This window comes from Canariomyces notabilis, assembly GCF_033297395.1.
Source record: "Canariomyces notabilis strain CBS 508.74 unplaced genomic scaffold N656scaffold_11, whole genome shotgun sequence".
In the NCBI taxonomy this organism is placed as follows: Eukaryota; Fungi; Ascomycota; class Sordariomycetes; order Sordariales; family Chaetomiaceae; genus Canariomyces; species Canariomyces notabilis.
Genome location: NW_027041833.1, coordinates 49068 through 65875, shown reverse-complemented (window position 1 = coordinate 65875; position 16808 = coordinate 49068). Strand labels below are relative to the sequence as shown.

The window sequence follows — 16808 nt, the reverse complement described above, 5'->3', positions numbered from 1 at the left end:
CTTGGACATACAATGCACGAGACTCGCACTATATGTCCTTACTCTTCTCAGATGCCGTTCCCAAGGAGATGCCGCACAAGGAATTGGAGAGTGGACAGCAGTCTTCAGTGAGAAGCATCGTCCACAGTCCCCTAATGTGGTGAGATCCCGAGTCCAACTAGGTCCCGGAAACTGATGCACCGCGGACATTGCTCTCTGGCTAGAGGATCGAAGCCAGACATTGCAGCCACTGTTCCGGGGTTGCTGGATCCACAACATTTGCCGGCATTGAAGCTGGCTCAGAGCTTCGATGATTCCGCGGCCATCAGCATCTTGGTCTGGATGCTGAATATCTTGACCAACTGCCGTACGGCAAGGTCGAGAAGCACGTCCTCGGAGCCCCCCGGAATCCTGGTCCCCATGACCTCCCGATATAACACTACAGCGGCATTTCACCATTAGTGGTCAGTCTCTTCTTTGGCCCGTGGAGTGAAACTCACTCTCGGCAAGCATGCCCTGCCCAGATTTGGTGTATCCGTTACCTCCAAACAGGAGCACCGACACATCGGCACACTCCTTAAAGACCATCCCTGCGTGAGCCTTCAGCAAGGCTGTTAACCCGCCGAGCTGCACGTCGGCCTGCTGGCTCGGCAACTGAGTCATCTGAAAGGCGAACTGCTCAACCCACGCCGTCAAGCTTTCAAGCAGTGCGCCGGCCTTGGCGAGCCGGTGGCGCACCACGGGCTGCTCGATGAGGGGCTTGCCGAACGCGACACGTTTGAGGACGTACTCGAACGCGGTCGAGAGAGCGACTCGCGCTTGCCGTGTAGTGCCCGTGGCCACGGCCAGCCGCTCGTGGTTGAAGTTGGTCATGATGTAGCGCATTCCCTGGTTCTCCTTGCCGATCAAGTTCTCGACAGGCACCCGCACGTCGTTGAGCTCAATGTAGGTTGTGCCCGAGGAGACGAAGCCCGAGACATTTAGACGGCGCATTGTGACTCCCGGATGGCCCTTGAGGGGGACAACCAGCAGAGAGATGCCATTTGCGCCGCTTTCGGGAGACCCGGTGCGGACGGCCATGCTGGCGTAATCGGACCATATGCCGTTTGTTATCCTTGCCATCGTTAGCACGATCAGACCTCCCCTCGCACTCAAAAACGGACTGCCAGGAGTAATACGTCGGCTTTAGAGTTACTCACCACTTCTTACTCCCATTAACAATCCATTCCTTCCCATCCGCGCTCTTCACGGCCGTCGTCACAATGCCCGCCACATCACTCCCCGCATCGGGTTCGGTAATCGCAATGCAACACCTCTTCCTCCCCGTCAAAAGATCAGGCAAAAGCCCCTCCTTCAGCTCCTCGCTCCCAAACTTCAAGATGAGCGGCACTCCAAACGCCATGCCCGTGGTCAGGCTTGCCCCGGGGCCCACCAAGCCGCTCCGCGCCATCTCGTCGCCGTAGATGTATCCGTGCAGCGCGTCAAACTGGTCGACGGGGAGCCCGCCAAGCAGGGTGTGGATGCCGAGCCGCTTCAGCCAGGCCACGGGCAGCGGGGCGGGCAGCGCGGGGATGAGCATGTGGGCGGCGGCAAACTCGGAAAACACGTGCTCCGGCACCGTCCCGGCCTGCTCCCACTCGACGGCATGCGCGTGGAGGTACGTCTGCACGAACGGCCGGATGGCGGCCTGCCACGCCCGGTGGGAGGCGGAAAAGTATGGCGACGGAAGGCCCATTAGCCATGGCGGTTCAGAGAAGGGGATCCTGGGGCCGGCCATGGTGATAACCTTCGGGTTTTGCAATCACGGTAGGTCGAAGGAACAAGCGGCTTCGAACGTCAACGAAGAGACAGCGGTTCAAGAATCCTAAAGTACATGCAGTAATTACCAGTAGGATCGCAGTCAATCAACCGAGGTTCCCCGCACAATAGTCGGCTTATCCCCAACACCTGCGGGATTGACCATATCTGGAAACGTGCTGCAGGGATGGTCGGCTACGCCGTAAGGTGGTACTCAGGGGTTGCAACAGCATCATGATGTTTCTGACCTCCTGGACAGTCTGGAGAGCGGGTACGTTGTACTGTACTGTACAGTATAAAGACGTGGCCACCCAAGAGCCTGTTCCTCCAAGCATTCCTGGTATGCATACACGATGTGAGGGCATGTAAGCAGACATTAAAGGTTGCGGCCCGACTCCTTTAAGCCTCTTGCTAATACGGTTTGCGCTGAAATTTCCTGGGATCCCAGATTGAACCGCCCCCCTGAATGTAAGAAGCAATCCGTTTCTCGGCCAGTTCAATCCGCTCTCCAGCCTCTCTGCCAACACGGCTAAGACGATCGTAGATCTCATCGCCCGGGGGAAGTGTATACTCAATCGTGCCGAACAACAATTCTAGAAGTGCACTGACGCCCGGGATGGACTCCGGCCTGAACGAAGAAGCGAATGTGGACGACGACAAATTGGCGGATCCCTTGTAAGGCGAGAACGAGACGACTGGCTCGCGCCATTCGCAGCCGTGTAGCTCCAGCCACCGTCCCGCTATCCTCGCAAAATCACTTTGTATCCCGGCGGTCAGCCATGCCGCCAGATTGACAGCGTTGTGTAGCACTCGTCGGCGTGATATGTCCACTTCCCGGAGGGCTTTCAACGTCTTTTCGGCTTCCATAAGCTGTCGATCTTCCAAGCTCCCTGCGGATCCTCTCTCTTTACCGCCCTTGCCCCAAAGTTTGAACCAAGATCCGGCGCCGTTCTCGGGCATGGTGGGCTCGGCGTTGGGATTATCATTTGCCGTCCTCTTTGTTAACACGCGCTCCACCATGGGCAATACATGCTCCTCTAGGCCCCTTAGCTCTCCCAACGCCTTCCGCAGCGTGGTAAGCGTCTCTGTGACGGCATCGTGGAAGATATCCCAGTCGGCCTCCCACAAGAGGGCAAATAGGATGCCGTTGTTGTATCTCTTTTTGAAGTGCCAGGCAATGTCTCGCTTTGCTGACCACGTCTGTTCGTCCAGCTCACCGGCCCTCTCCGTCCAGTAACGCTCTTCCTCCTCCTCCCTGCGGAGCCCGTCTGTCACCGTCCACACTTTGAGTCTCGTATGCGACAGCGCCGTGTTAAGCCATCTTACCCATGGTGCAGGTGCGCTACCTGGGCCTCGGAGATTTTCCCACACGTCCCGCATCGTTCTGTGTACTTGGTGACTCGCAGCCATATAGCTGTCGCAGAGCCTCTTTGCTTTTGTCTTCGCTTCTTCCGTACGTACTTTAGGTTGCTCCACCCGAGTTAGTGACGAAAACGACGGGAGGCCTGAGGGGCGTTGCAAAATGCTCCGGAGATCAGCGCAGAGCTTCCTTGCCCGCGCATGATATTGTGCAGCAACATCTGGGAGGAAGATCTCGGGCGCGGTCCCGGGTGCCGGCTCTACTAGGGGCATCAACGCATCGATATAGTGGAGCGGCATTCCGGTAATGAGCGTCACGGATGCGTTGAGATATTTGCGCAACGGCTCGGGCTTGCTTAGGGCACAGCGCCGCCATGTTTCCCATCTTGCTGTTGGCCCCCTGCCTTCTGTATTGATTCGGCTGCAATAAGGTCGGTCAACCCTGGTGATGAGGGCGGCAAAAATGAGGGCGAAGATAGCTGCCGCGGCGAAGATGACCCAAGCATCCGCCAAAGCGCCCAGCATCCACATGAAAACGTGTTTTAGGAGATTGAAAGGTGGTCTTTCATAGAGGTCTGCCATCCATTCCCGGTAGGGCCAGCCGGCGATGCGATTCCCGACCCTGAGGTTCGCAGCGGACTCCGATGTCTGGGCCAGATGGACCCTGTTCCACACTTGTTTCCATAACCCCTCTGCCTTAGGCTGCCCCTGGACATTCCTTCCTTCACGCTGCAAGTGACCGAAGCCAGGGAATATCTTGCCACCGAAGGTGTCCGTTTGCTCCGATTCCCCTTCCTCGTCCGGGTAGACATGAACTGCCGCGAGGCGAGCCTGCGGAAATCTTGACCTGGTCGCACGTGCAGAAGGCGCTTCCGAGAAAGTAGATCCAGGAGGAGACAATGGCCGGGGTACTCGCGGTTGCTGACATGAAAAGCTTCAAAGGAGGATTGGTCGACGACCGGGTCCTTCGTTGGATATCGGACATCACGACGTTCAGGATGAGGGTCGGTACACTTTGCTAGGCATGTACTTAGTAGCGAACCAGCTAGACAGCTAGCTAAGTTGCCGCAAGTAGCTCGTTAAGCGCCCAGGTATTACCGTAGAAGCGATTTCCCACAGCAACCTATTCGTGTATGTACAAGCACAGGTGTGGTCTATGACGTGTTGAGAGTGTAATGAAACCGGAAACGGCCTCTATGCATATGTGCTCAAGGTATGCATCGAATCATGATATGAAGGAGAGAGCCGAGGGAAAAGAGCCTGAGACGGGGGAGGTTGTGACAGGAAAGGAGAGCATGTTCGCCATCCTTGTGATGGCGGATTGCTTTGTTATCAGAACAAATGGTATCACAGAGAATAAAATGCTGAGAAATTATGGTTTATCGTAAAGTCAAACGTACGGCTTAGAAAACAGGCGGGTTACAACGATCTGGGAAAGGTTTCAACCAGATACCATGATTCAGAAGACTCACAACCCGGAATCGCTCTTGCCATACGCCCTCAAGCACCTCTTCCATTCCACAGCTCCTTCAAAATTTCCTTGCTTGATCCTCCTGCAACCCTCACTCGTACTTTCCATGTTACTAAGTACTGTACTCATGGAACAAGCTGGGTGTAAAGTAGCTTGGTCTCAGCTCTTTGTGCGAACTGAATGCAGCTTTAGAGAGTTCAGAGAACAAAGGTAGCAGACGTCCGTACTGTATACATAAGTTCCAGTCCTCTTTCTTTGACTCCTTGAGATTTGCGTGCTGGGCCGGAGGATGGCCTGTATGCGTCAACCTTGGTCCAGGGGCCCTCGATAGGACAGTTGTCAGGTTCTTAATCAACACAAAGCAAATCCTTACAGACTACAGTCAACTTCTCATGGTGCGTCTTATTCTTGTGAGAGTTTGATCCTCGTGCATTACTAGTGTCTACACTCAACAGTCAAGCCAACACTCAATGCCTCAAAGTAATCCTCAACAACCTGAAAGCTGGTGAGTACTGATGTAAAGTGTCTATTACATGTGGCATGGACCCGATTGGTACTAGGTAGTTGCGTAAAAATGCTGCCACCCCGAAGTCTGATGCCGCTTTTGAGGCGTGGTGTCTGAGGAAAGGTAGCCACCATTTAGGTTAAAATAGGTTTCAAAGTTAAGAGACCTCGTGAGAGTCTGTCTCATGATATCAAAGAGATCAGCAGCTGCCTGCTGTCCAGAACTAGATTCCTAAACGCAGACTAGGTAGGTATCCCATCACCGCCTAGCCATGACCGTTGCCGACAACGCCTATCCAAAATCCTTTGCTAGTGCTACACGCCAGTGACCCTGACGAAGGACGATCCCCACCGACCCGTGGCATTTGCCACCCGTGACACTTATGGCCCCTGACAACACAATGTCAACTAAGACTGAGCCTATCCACCTCAAGCCTGACCTTCTCCAGCCAGCCAAGCGCCATCCTCCTCTTTTTCAGCTCCTCGGCCTCCTCCGGATTCCCATGCTTGCGCATCAACCCCTCGAGATGGATCGACCATATGATATACTGCTCCTCCCTCGACAAGGCCAGCCCCTTCCGGCCCCACTCAAACACCTTATCCCACTCCTGCACCGTCTCATAGTAGTCGCTTAGCCATCCTATATAGAGGCATTCGATCATCTTTGAAAAGTAAGGCGAGAATTCCCCCGCAGCGGCCCGTTCCTCCAGCCTCGCCAACGCTGCCTCGCAGCGCGGGGCAAAATTCTCGCCAAATTGCCGGCTGAGCCACTGCTCGGCAATCTCATCGCTCTCCGGGTCCTGCATGACTAGGTTCTGCGCCCAATAAACCGACTGCGCCTCGAGACGGATCATGTGGTGGTCGTGCCGATTGCGCCCGACGGGGAAGGGCTCCGTCATGTTTGTGCGCTGGCAGGCGAGGTACTGATACCGCGCCCAGCGGACGGTGCGGTCGAGGATGCCCGACGTGTTGGAGATGGTGTCCGAATTGATCTGCGAGAGGAGCATGATGTAGCGCATGATCTCGTCGGGCTGGTCAACCATTCGCGCGAACGAGGCGGCGAGCTCCGTCACGGGGTGCTTGCCGAACTTGACGGCGGCGAGTCGGTACAGGTAGCGCAGGTAGGCGGCGAGGATGTCTCTGCGGCCGGATTCGAGGAGGAGGTGCGGCACGAGGAAGCACAGATCCGAGAAGGACTTCATGGTCGGGTTTGATATCTTGCGCTCGATCTGCAGAAAGGCGAGCCGCAGCACGGACCCGCCGGCCGTATTCTCCTTGAGATCGAAAAGGTCCATGGCGGTTTTGAAATAGCGGTAGCAGGGATCGATGAAGCCTGCGACTTCTTCGACGGTAAGGTGAGCCGGGTCGAGGTCAAGGTAGCCGCGGACAAAGCGCCGGACTGCTGTTAGCCCGGCCTGCATGGCCTGCGACCTTTCGCTATCGTACATTAGGCCATCACTGTGCAGGATGATGGCGGTATCGAGAGAGTCGTCTGAGCTCTGTTCGGTTGGCGACTCGGTCTTGCCCCGCGGCCGCCTCTTGACGGCGTACTTGAAGAAGCCCCAGCGGGCAAACTGGTTCTTGTACATTTTGGGTCTTTTGAGAGTTAACATCCAGCAATTTTACCTCGGGGAAGCTATTCAGAGCTGACTCACGTGGCCCTGAGGTTATATTCAGTCTCCATGATACTGATTATGTCGCGGAGAATACGGTTCTGCGTGATGTAGAGCTCGTGAAGAACCCCCTTCCAGGGCTCCCAATCCTCGATCCGGCGTGGCACGATTGGTTGCGCCGATGGCTGAGGAGCATGATCTCGAATGGCGGCAGCTTTGGATGCTCCTGTTGTTCGGCCGTGCTTGGCTGATTTGGCAGCCGTGCCCGTCCGGCCTGCCACAGTCCCTGTTAAGCTTCGGGCCTGAAAGCCCGGCTTGAATTTGAGAGGCGGGTAGACCCGCGTGACGACAAGTTTTTTGTCATTGTCCGGCACGGGGCTTAAAGACTCCTCCTTGATAAACACTTCTGGGTCGTCGTCATCCAACACGAGGCCCGTCACGCCTCTGGCAGCGGCGAGCAGGGCCGAGGCCCCAGTTTCTGGGGATGATGAGCTTCGATCCATCGGGGTGTTGGGCCGTTGGCAGATCCGGGCTACGGCGCCGTGGGCACAAAGCGGAGCGTGTCTGTAGGAGCAGTGAGGCGACGGCCGATCGGCAGCGGCGACAGCACCACCATGGTTGGGGGCGCCGTCAGACCCTTTGTCGGCGCAGCCCTGTGTGCGGGGTTCTTGTCGGAAACCAACGGTCGGTCGCGAAGATGGGAAACCGCAGGCTATGATCGCTAATTCTGGTCGCTATGGTCGTAGTGCTCGCTATGATGCGCGCACGGTCGCGGGATCTCGGGAATACAGCGTGGGAAGGAAAAGGTTGGATGCGCGGGTGCGAGTGCCGTAGCGCAGCAGCAATGGCAGGAATGCGAGTTGGGTTTGGGTTTTGGGGGAAAACCGCGGACACACTGCAGCTTCACCTGGCCAAAGGCAATTTGAACGTGATTCGGCGGCCCACCCGCCGAGCCTCCCCACGTCCGAAGCCCAGCCTCAAGACCGGGAGAGAGCCACCTACCGAACTGCTGCTGCCTCCCCAGTTGGCGAATAACAATTCATTGTCGGAAGCGGCCTGTCGAGTCCTCCAATTGTAGGCCAACGGATTAGTGCCCTAACTTAGCGGCGGACATCTCCGTGTCTGGTCATCGTGCGCTAGCGTCTACGACCCAGGGGAAGGGAGAGCGTTTCGAAACCCCACAGTGACTTCCTTTAATTACCCCCGTAATGTTTAACGTTAACGTCAATGGCGGCTGCCTTCCTTCGGATTGCGAGATCTCCCTGCCTTGCGTTGCACCAAAGATTTATCGCGATCTGTAGGCAAGTAGCAATCAAGGTATGCATTATGCAAGTTGCTCCTTTGTGATGGGTCTGAAGACCTTAGGTATTGTACCTACCCAACCCTATTGTTCCTTCGAATTGACCCCTTTCCAACTACAGTCCTTGCATTGCGTGACGTGGAGATCCTGATCTGAATCCCCTGCATTACGTGCCATCGGCCTGCTGCGGGGAAAGGGTTCTGCCATTCTGCAGGCTGACACTCAAGAACCAGGCGGTGGGTAAGGGGTATTGCGCCCCGGGAAGTTGGGATGATCGTCCTGCTTTGTGACTTCGCCATACCCGTCCCAAGTCGGCAATCGACTCGAAGCCCGTCAATGTGTCCGAGCCGACCACTGGGGCAGATGAGGGCAGAGTAACGACATCGCCGGTGGATCTCATTGTATCCGAATCACAGACTACCTTATTAATTACTGCTGCACAGGATGTCTTTCCCGCACCGGCTGTCACCTCTCTCCAGCGTCGTAGCGGTGAGCTCGCTGCACAGGGCGTACCCTGACTAAGGTACCGTTGATATCTGTCGGGCCGATATCAACTAGAGCTACCCAAGAGCGCAAACGCACTACGATGATGCCATGACCTGGTTAGACTTGACTAACATTAAGAGAGAGTAACCCTTCAAATTGAGGGCAGGAGGTAATTACGCGGAAATAAGATAAAGCATGATACACTAGAAAGAGCAATAATGCCTGCCCTGAGGTAGGTAGCTGATCCAGTCCTCAAGACCAGGTATCCCTAACGATACATGTGAGCTCCACTGGCCTCGCGCTGAGGAATGCAAGAAGAGATGGCTTCACTTCATCGAGACAGTATCGTACTTGTCTGTATGCACAATACTGCATAACGCTGTAGGTTAGTTGTATGTACATACACACTCGAGCTTGCCATCAGCAGCGTATTCAATTGTATGAGGGGTCTACTTACAATCTTTCTGAGCCCCTGCAGCTGAGAGGAGCCCAGGTCGGGGCTGGATGGACGAGGTCGAGTCAGGAATCATACGTACGCTACACAATAATGCTAAGCAGGGCGCGCTACTCTGTCCGCCGCATATAGCCGGGAGTAAAGCGCCACTTAGTACAATGGGATAGTGTTAGGATGTGGAGTCGACGACCCAGCCTGGTGTGTACATCTTCTGGTCGCATCCTTGCTAATAAGGCCGTCTACTTTTTCGACATCACTTATGATCCACTTGGAGTTGGGTCCGGGAGCGAAAACGTTCAACTTCGGGCCCGAGGGTCCCCGAACCCAGGTAGGTGAGTTTTGAGCTAGTATGGCATGTTGATTTCGTTACAAGTTCTTCCTCTCTTCATGTCAGAAACCGTGACCTTGTTTCGTTATGAAGTTCTCACAACCTCTATGTAACTCATTGTGAATTATTAGCTCCGGCCTTGTAAACACTTACATTGTCCATGGTTCTTCCAGACTGCCGATGCTCGAGGGAAGTGTCTACTATCATACCCGGGCTCGTTCGATACAGGTCCACAGTTATGACCTCATCTCAAGGCACCTTAATCTCATGTTCGGATCTGGGATGCTGGATCCGTGTAGTCATCCAGTCAGCTCAGCGTTGCCTCGATTACGAAACAGGAGTCAAGCGGCGTGATGAGGCGATGCGACGCCGAATAGGGAGTTCAGAAACGTGGGAAGAATCCCCGTAGTAGGTAGATGGAACTCTAGCATCAACCACTGCAGGACTCGACGAATGAAGAAACCTCAAACCTACCTACTCATCAACGATGCAGGGAAAAGAACGGTAACGATACGTCGAAGAGCTAATGAATGTACGGTAAAGGGAGTCGATCGACCGAATCTGTATCTCCGGATCATTGAAGTTGGTGAAAACCCCGCATATTCTAGGCAGCTGCTAATCTGCGTCGCAGGGTTCTAGGAACACATTGAGATAATCGAGTCGTTGCTTTGACCACAAATAGTACGGTACCTACCACCTAGGTATCCTTGTCGAGCCGGACCCGACCCGGCAACTACTTACACCACGGAATGGGGTTATTAACGGAGCCTCCGAGGATGCCGGGCTATAGGTCTTCCATCAGCTTCGCCGCATCTCGGGCTGCTTTGTCGGCCGCCTCTCCGTCACCTCGCGCTGCTTCGAATCCTTCCTTCCACGCCGTCCACCTCTCCTCATTAAACCCCTTCCAATCCCGATCAGCGAACTTGCCTCCAGGAGCGCCCATATTGCCGTCCAAGGTGCGGCCTTCGGCGGACAGTTTCCGAAGCACCGCCCCAGCATATCTGATCCAGATCGAGGCAGCCGTGATGGCAAAAGCGTTGTTTACCGCCTCTGATGGCTTGTCCTCGAGAGCAGCTCTCAGAGACCACAGTGCGAATAGCGAATAGTTGAACGGGCCCCGCCGGTCGTCGACACTGGCTAGCCCTGTCAATTGGGCGAGAAAGGCGGTCCAGTTCTCCCAGATGGACTGCTCCTGTGCTGTAGCAGACGCCCTGAGGCCATCTGTGGAATGAATCCTTGTCAGCTTCTGGCGGTTGCAGCTTGCAAGCCTCCATGAAAATGCAGAGACGCGGCACGCACCAAGATTCCAACGGTCTCGCGCGACCCAACCGAACAATGGTAGGTCCCTCCACACTACGCCGCCTCCGTAATTCAGCGGTTGTCCATCTTTGTCGCTAACTGTTGTCTGCCGCAGCCGGGACATGAGCTCGAGCAACCCGCGCTGCCGTTCGGCGGGGGTCCGCCCAACCACGTCAAAGATGCTGCTGCAGGCGTTCCATAGATAGTCGCCGATGGACTCTTCGGTTGAGGAGTTCGTGGCTCCATCGCAGAAAGCTTGTACAGCCTCAGCGACGGACTTGTCGGTGGAGTCTGGGGACTGGGCGCTGGCGAGAGATTCGAGGAGTTGGGTTGGGACACTCATTTTCTAGTTCCTGGTTTCTACGCCGCGAAGATGCCGAGAAGAAGAAGAAGGGGTGTAACAATTATCACGGTTGCCTGTTTATTTTTCAGTGTCACCGAGCAGGAATGACCACGGGGCCGATATCGAGCGACTGATAGGTACAGTACAGTACCTGAGAAGATACAGTTGGGACTACGGGGTAGGAAGCGAGACCCACCTGGCACCACAGCATTGACGGCAGGTGGCAGGTGCTGGTCAGCACTGCAGTGTGGGGCCAACGAACCTCTGTATTTGAGCTTAACCCACACCAGGTTGACGTCAGCGGTCCTTGGGTGGTGTTCTTCACTTTGAGAACAGCATCATCTCATATCTTACTGATCATCCAAAATTCCTTTACAGACAGCTGGCGTATCGGGCCAATTCCCACGAGATACAAGGAAATACGTGGTAAGTGGGATGAAGGGAGGGTGCCTACGAGATCCCACCATTGGCCGCCAGTCAACAACTCAACTAGTTCTAGGACACCATGCAGTAGTTGCCGACGGGCCCATCAACTAGCACAAACATCAAGAGCGTTCAGAACTTGAAGTCCAGGTTATCAAGCGCTTGCCTAAGGCTACCTACCTTAACCTTGGCTTTGCAAAATACCTCAGGGAAGCTGATTTGGTGACCGCAGTTTCCAACGGTCATTCCAGTCCCCAAATGGATCAATCATCAGTTTCTGTCGCCCAAATGGAACCATACCTGAATCATTGACAGCGAGTCTTCTAGTTGAGATGTCTCACCATTCTTTCGGCACTGTTTCTTTGAGTGTCGTCCCAATCCTTAGGTTTGATACCAGGCTTGAACAGCGCATACCACCGTATGATATCAGACTCAATACAGACAGACTAGAACTTGGACGGACCACTGCAGAGTTCGGCTCATAGGACGACCCGAGGCCGGTTAGGCTCCTTATAGCAGTTATGTTATTGAAATCCGTCACTTGAGACTGATTCCAGTGAATCAGGTACCTTACCTAGGTAGTAAGTACAACTACCACAGCCTACACTCAGGTCTCGGAATACCCACTCCTTGTTGTTTTGCGACTGCCTTGCTTCTAGACATGAGATTGTCTATCATGGCATTGTCCCTATTCAAGGGACAGGGAGTGCGCAAGTCCAAAAAAGCTCTTCATGTTCTCATACTGTGAATCATCACGTTGTCGACTATTATCGGTAAAGCACCTGTTTCACTACATGCGTTTCGATGAACCCTTTGTTCGTGGACCAAACACCGCTTTGGTCATGGATTACCATCTCACCTTCGCAAAAAGTATTAAAGACTGGCCAGTCTACAGTCTAAATGTTTGTACATTCATCAACACAGCTCCACCCAATCATCTAACATAGCCCAACTCTCGTCACACGCGAATATTGGGAACCTGAGACTTACAACAGGTGCTACTACTAAGAAACGATACAATGGCGTCTGAGCACCAAACATGCTTTCCTGCGGACTATGCCAGGCTGACCACCCTGTACGTCAGTGCCGCCAACTGGAAGACCAACCAACATAGGCGGGCAAGGCTTACCAACTTCGTCAGCAAGAATATCCGTGAGGAATTTCTAGAGTATTCTCCCAGGAGCTATAGGTGGGCTGAGCTTGAGAGGTGGCTTACCCATTGCCTGGGCTACGATTCTCGGAAGCACGATATCATGTTCGCGCCTTTTGGGCTGGAAGATGATAACGCAAAGCAGCTGAGCAGCGCGTATGAATGGGAAGATCTCCTCTCCGACATAACCAAGCACTGCGTCGTAGTGGCTTGGTACACGGAAGTCTTTCTGTTGATCATGCCTCGGGACGATCCTTATGAATTCCGCCGTAAGCTCCGTAGCAAGCGACTCGGCTCTAGCTTTCCAGGATGTCTTGTCAAGGAGTCTGTTGATCAGAAGACTGAGCTCCCTACACAAGGCCTGGATCTCGAGTCAAAGGTTCTCTTTTCTTCAGATACTCCTCAAGTCGCTGTTCAGCCAACATCTCCCGAACAACCGCTCACTCCACGGTCTCAGGGCCTGTAGACACTGAAGCACCCGAATTCCGGAATCCCTGGCCCGGAATCAATATTACTCGAACAGAGGAGAAGACAAGCGACGGGAGCGTGAGCCCAAGGACCATTACTCCTAGCCAGACCATCAAGGAGGACCATAGTGGCTCGCACGACAATCAGAAATCAGGAGACTCCGACCCTGCCAAAACTCCATCCCTTGCAGCAAGCGCGGAGTTGTCAGATAAAGGGGGAGCTGGCTCTGAGAAACCCAGCCTAACACAAACGGCTGAATCAGTAAGTATCCCTCCTGGCGCTCCTGAGAAACCTTCTCGGCCTCGCGTGAACGTACTAACCTACACTCCTACAGGTTTGGAACGCAAGCCCCGGCTTACTCTTAGCCCTCCTTCGAAATTGAGGGGATCAAGCTCCAGGGGGCGCCCCGCGACACGAGGCGCGCCTTCGACTTCCAGAACCCCTGGGTCGAGACTCGCCTCGCCCCCTACCCAGCTGGGGGTAAGGGGCTGGAATCGTCCCACGTCTACCTCACGGGGGTCCGCACCTCCTCTCAGACCCTGGCGTTCGTTCGACAGCCTCCGACCTACTCCGGACACGATTTCATCAGGCCGACGACCCGGGGCCGTGGCCGCCTCGCCCCCGACTCCCGGCCCACCGATCATGGCTGACATTGTCGACATCGCGGCGGATGACTACGCGATTGCCGACGAGGAAGACGACGACTACGGTGCTTTCGACCTAAGCGTAATTGACACCTACGTGGGGAGCTACAACACAGGCGAGAGGAATCCCTCGGACTGGCACACCTGCCTCCGGTTCTTCAACATCGACATAGCGGATTATCAAAGGCGAGAATCTCTGCCTACGCGGAACGGACCCGAACGCAAGCGGGTTCCCATCAAGAAGCTGCCAGGGATGGCGGTCGGCTTGTTCGACTACCAGCTCAAAATGCTACTGCCACAACGAGCTCACTAGGGAACTTGCTGACCGTTTGCCAAACGGGCCAAACATCATAGTTGCTCCTGCGAGAAGCTGTGCGGCCATGATGCGGGACGCAAAGACGAAACTTGACCTCAAGCACTTCAAGATGCGAGCGGCATATGAGGGCGCCAACAAGGATGATCAGCTCTCAATTGTCGACATTGGTCTACTCCGTGCCAAAGCCCCGGCCAAGAAAGCTGGCGTCGATGAGCCTAAGGGCTATCCGTATGAACAAATCCTCGGCCTGGACCAGTACATCATAACCGTGTCGCCGGAGTCGATCCCGAAGCTGAGCAACGGGCCCGGTGCCGGCGCCCATATGCCTGGCGTGGTTCTGATGGACGAGTTCCACGAGTACGCCAGCTCCAAGGACGGCCGGACATCCGTGTGGCTCCATGGCCTGAAGAGATCCGCCTTGGATTCGCAGTCCCCGACTCCGCTGATGTACTTTGTATCTGGCACTCCGTTTGGCGAGACGCCTGCCGACATCCGTCCAGCCATTGCTCTCTTTGAGAAGGAGGCTTGGAGCGACGAGGCCCATCCTCTGCACGACGTCACTCTCGGGAGGTTTGACGACCTCACCAATACCTTCGACAGGCTCGCATCATTGCAGGCCAACGGAGAGGCGATTCCGTTTGAGGATATTCTCGAGTATCGTCGCCGCCTAGACCGAATATTCAAACACACCATGGTGCGTCGGCTGGGAACAGGCAAGTTCCAGAACAGGAACTTGACCAGCATCGGCCCGCTCAAGGTTTGCATAATCGACCACCATCTGCCGGCTTCGGTCATGGATGGGCTGCGGGCGCTCGCAGACCACATCGGCGAGCTTGCCATCCAGGCGGCCGCGGCCGCGGGCCAAGGAGTCGGACATTTTATTCGCAGCAATGCCGGCCAAGACCTGCTACTCAAGCTGCGGCTTGCGTCCACCTTTCCCGGGTATCGCCAGCTCTCCCGCCTCGGCCGACTTCACATTCACCGTCCCCGAGATCCTCTCTGTCCTGTCAGGGGCCGAGGGCAAAATTGCGCAGACGCCCTATTACCGGCACATCCCTACCTGGGCAGCCAACAGCCCCAAGCTGGAAACCATCAACAAGACGGTTACGACGATGCTGGACGACAAGTCGCGCATTGAGGGCGAGTCAGCACACGCCAAGAAATACTGCATCTTCTGCCCTCTCGAGGCTGAGGCGCTGCTGCTGTACGGCTACCTTTTGTTGCGGAAGGCCAAAGAGAAGCGACTCAAGCCAGTCTGGATCCATAGCGGCATGACGCAGGCCGAGCGGCAGCAGACGATCGACAGTTTCCTGGAGCCTGGCAACGCGCCCCCTAACGTGCTCGTCGCGCCCATGGACCTCGCCGGCACCGGGCTGAACCTGCAAAAGGCCAAATACTCGACCGTGACCAGCCCCGCATGGATGAAGCGCGACAACCAGCAGGCTTACTACCGCATCCACCGCGTTGGGCAGAAGCAGAACACCACACAGCAGCTGCTGACGTGCCGGTGGAATCCCGCTGAGCGCGTCATTCTGGCCAAATATGAGGGGCGGGTGGTCGAAGGGGATGATGTCTGGGAGGTGAGCAATCGCTTCTGCGGACTGGCCAAGGGAGGGCTGGTGGATAGACACCAGGAGGCTGATGGTGATACCCAGTGAGTGGGAGCGGGCTGCCAGGGGGTGAGGGGGAAACAGAATGAAAAAATCGAAGGAGAAAGAAGAGGGGTCATATGAACAGAGAAAAAAAAGGAGGAGAAAGAGAGATTGTATAAAAACACAAATAAAAATAAGATTAAATGAGATAAATACATAATGTCCTAAAAATGAAAAACAAAAAAGGGGTAACGTACTTGCATAGCGAGCGGCCCAGCATAGCGAGTGGCCCACTTTTCTCTGACCTCGATTACTTTGTATAAGTCAGTTCTACCAAAACGCCCTTCATTAATTAAAATTACTCGGAATCGTTATCCTCAGACGTCTCTCTAACTACTTGACAAGTTCGCGCATTATGGCCGGGCTGCTTGCAGTTGCTACAAAGCCGAACGTGTGGCTTAGCGACGGTTATACAACCACCACTCGTGGACGTTTCCTCGCAATCCTGACCACCAAGTCCCCGGTCGCCCATCAAAACCGTTGCCTCTTGCAAACTAAGTGATCCTCCGTCCTGCAAACGCGTTTTTCTGGTTCTGCGTCGCTTGCTTAACCGCTTATTTGCCGCACGAAGCTCTTTGGTCTCGGCTCGGAGCAACACCATCTCATGCGCCAATTTCGAGATGCTCTTCGCTTGCAAGTCGATAATGTCAAGAATATGGGTGGGGGAGCTACCTTGATGGTGTTGAATTTTCCGCTTGAGTGTGCTGGAACTCAGTGTCGCTTCGTGCGCATTGGAGGGTGTCTTGGGGACCCAAGATGTGGCTGTTCCGGGACGCGAGCTCAGAGGAGATGGGGTGATTGGCTTAGGGTCGAGGCGAGAAATTACCGATTCAGGGTCGAAAGGAACGAGGCAGGCTACTCTGAAGCCTGCTCGTACGTTGTTCGCCGTAACAGAGGCGTTGAATGCCTTGACAAACGTGTCGAAGAAGTCTTCCTTCGTAATGTGGGTGATCTGCATCCGCATCATCTGCTCGATTTGCTTGACATACGAGGCCTTGAGCGGGCTGAAACATCCTACATCGAGAGGCTGAAGAAAGTGTGATGAATGGGGAGGCATGCAAAGTGTAACAATGTTGTTGGCCTTGCAGAAATCCTCGAAGGCGACCGAGTGGTGGCTTTCATGGCCATCCAGGATGAGCAGCCGGTATATCCCTTTTGTCCGACGCCGGGTGGAATGATCAAAATGTTTTAACCAATCCAGACCAATCTCGTTTGTAGTCCA

At 54.8% G+C, this 16808-nt stretch overlaps 5 protein-coding genes across 5 annotated transcripts; 1 reads left to right on the top strand and 4 right to left on the bottom strand.

Annotated features, from left to right (window-relative positions):
* Nucleotides 1-278: 278 nt before the first annotated feature.
* On the bottom strand, nucleotides 279-1756 carry N656DRAFT_709331 (acyl-CoA dehydrogenase NM domain-like protein; the record flags this gene model as incomplete). Its single annotated transcript, XM_064811586.1, has 3 exons — nucleotides 279-418; nucleotides 480-1093; nucleotides 1179-1756. 3 exons carry the CDS (start codon nucleotides 1754-1756, stop codon nucleotides 279-281), a joined length of 1332 nt encoding a protein of 443 aa, XP_064669914.1.
* Nucleotides 1757-2051: 295 nt separating this feature from the next.
* Nucleotides 2052-3291, bottom strand: N656DRAFT_845141 (uncharacterized protein). Its single transcript, XM_064819181.1, has one exon. It carries the CDS (start codon nucleotides 3184-3186, stop codon nucleotides 2188-2190), a length of 999 nt encoding a protein of 332 aa, XP_064669913.1. The 5' UTR covers nucleotides 3187-3291; the 3' UTR covers nucleotides 2052-2187.
* Nucleotides 3292-5514: 2223 nt separating this feature from the next.
* N656DRAFT_789548 (uncharacterized protein) lies at nucleotides 5515-7226 on the bottom strand (the record flags this gene model as incomplete). Its single annotated transcript, XM_064816799.1, has 2 exons — nucleotides 5515-6706; nucleotides 6766-7226. 2 exons carry the CDS (start codon nucleotides 7224-7226, stop codon nucleotides 5515-5517), a joined length of 1653 nt encoding a protein of 550 aa, XP_064669912.1.
* A 2377-nt stretch (nucleotides 7227-9603) lies between these two features.
* Nucleotides 9604-11131, bottom strand: N656DRAFT_779204 (uncharacterized protein). Its single transcript, XM_064815147.1, has 2 exons — nucleotides 10591-11131; nucleotides 9604-10512 (listed from the first exon to the last, which is right to left on the bottom strand). Exons 1-2 carry the CDS (start codon nucleotides 10931-10933, stop codon nucleotides 10076-10078), a joined length of 780 nt encoding a protein of 259 aa, XP_064669911.1. The 5' UTR covers nucleotides 10934-11131; the 3' UTR covers nucleotides 9604-10075.
* Nucleotides 11132-12375: 1244 nt separating this feature from the next.
* On the top strand, nucleotides 12376-15592 carry N656DRAFT_768495 (uncharacterized protein; the record flags this gene model as incomplete). The annotated part of the gene is made up of 6 exons (XM_064813626.1): nucleotides 12376-12775; nucleotides 12964-13235; nucleotides 13340-13454; nucleotides 13564-13885; nucleotides 13932-14691; nucleotides 14753-15592. 6 exons carry the CDS (start codon nucleotides 12376-12378, stop codon nucleotides 15590-15592), a joined length of 2709 nt encoding a protein of 902 aa, XP_064669910.1.
* Between the last annotated feature and the right edge of the window lie 1216 nt (nucleotides 15593-16808).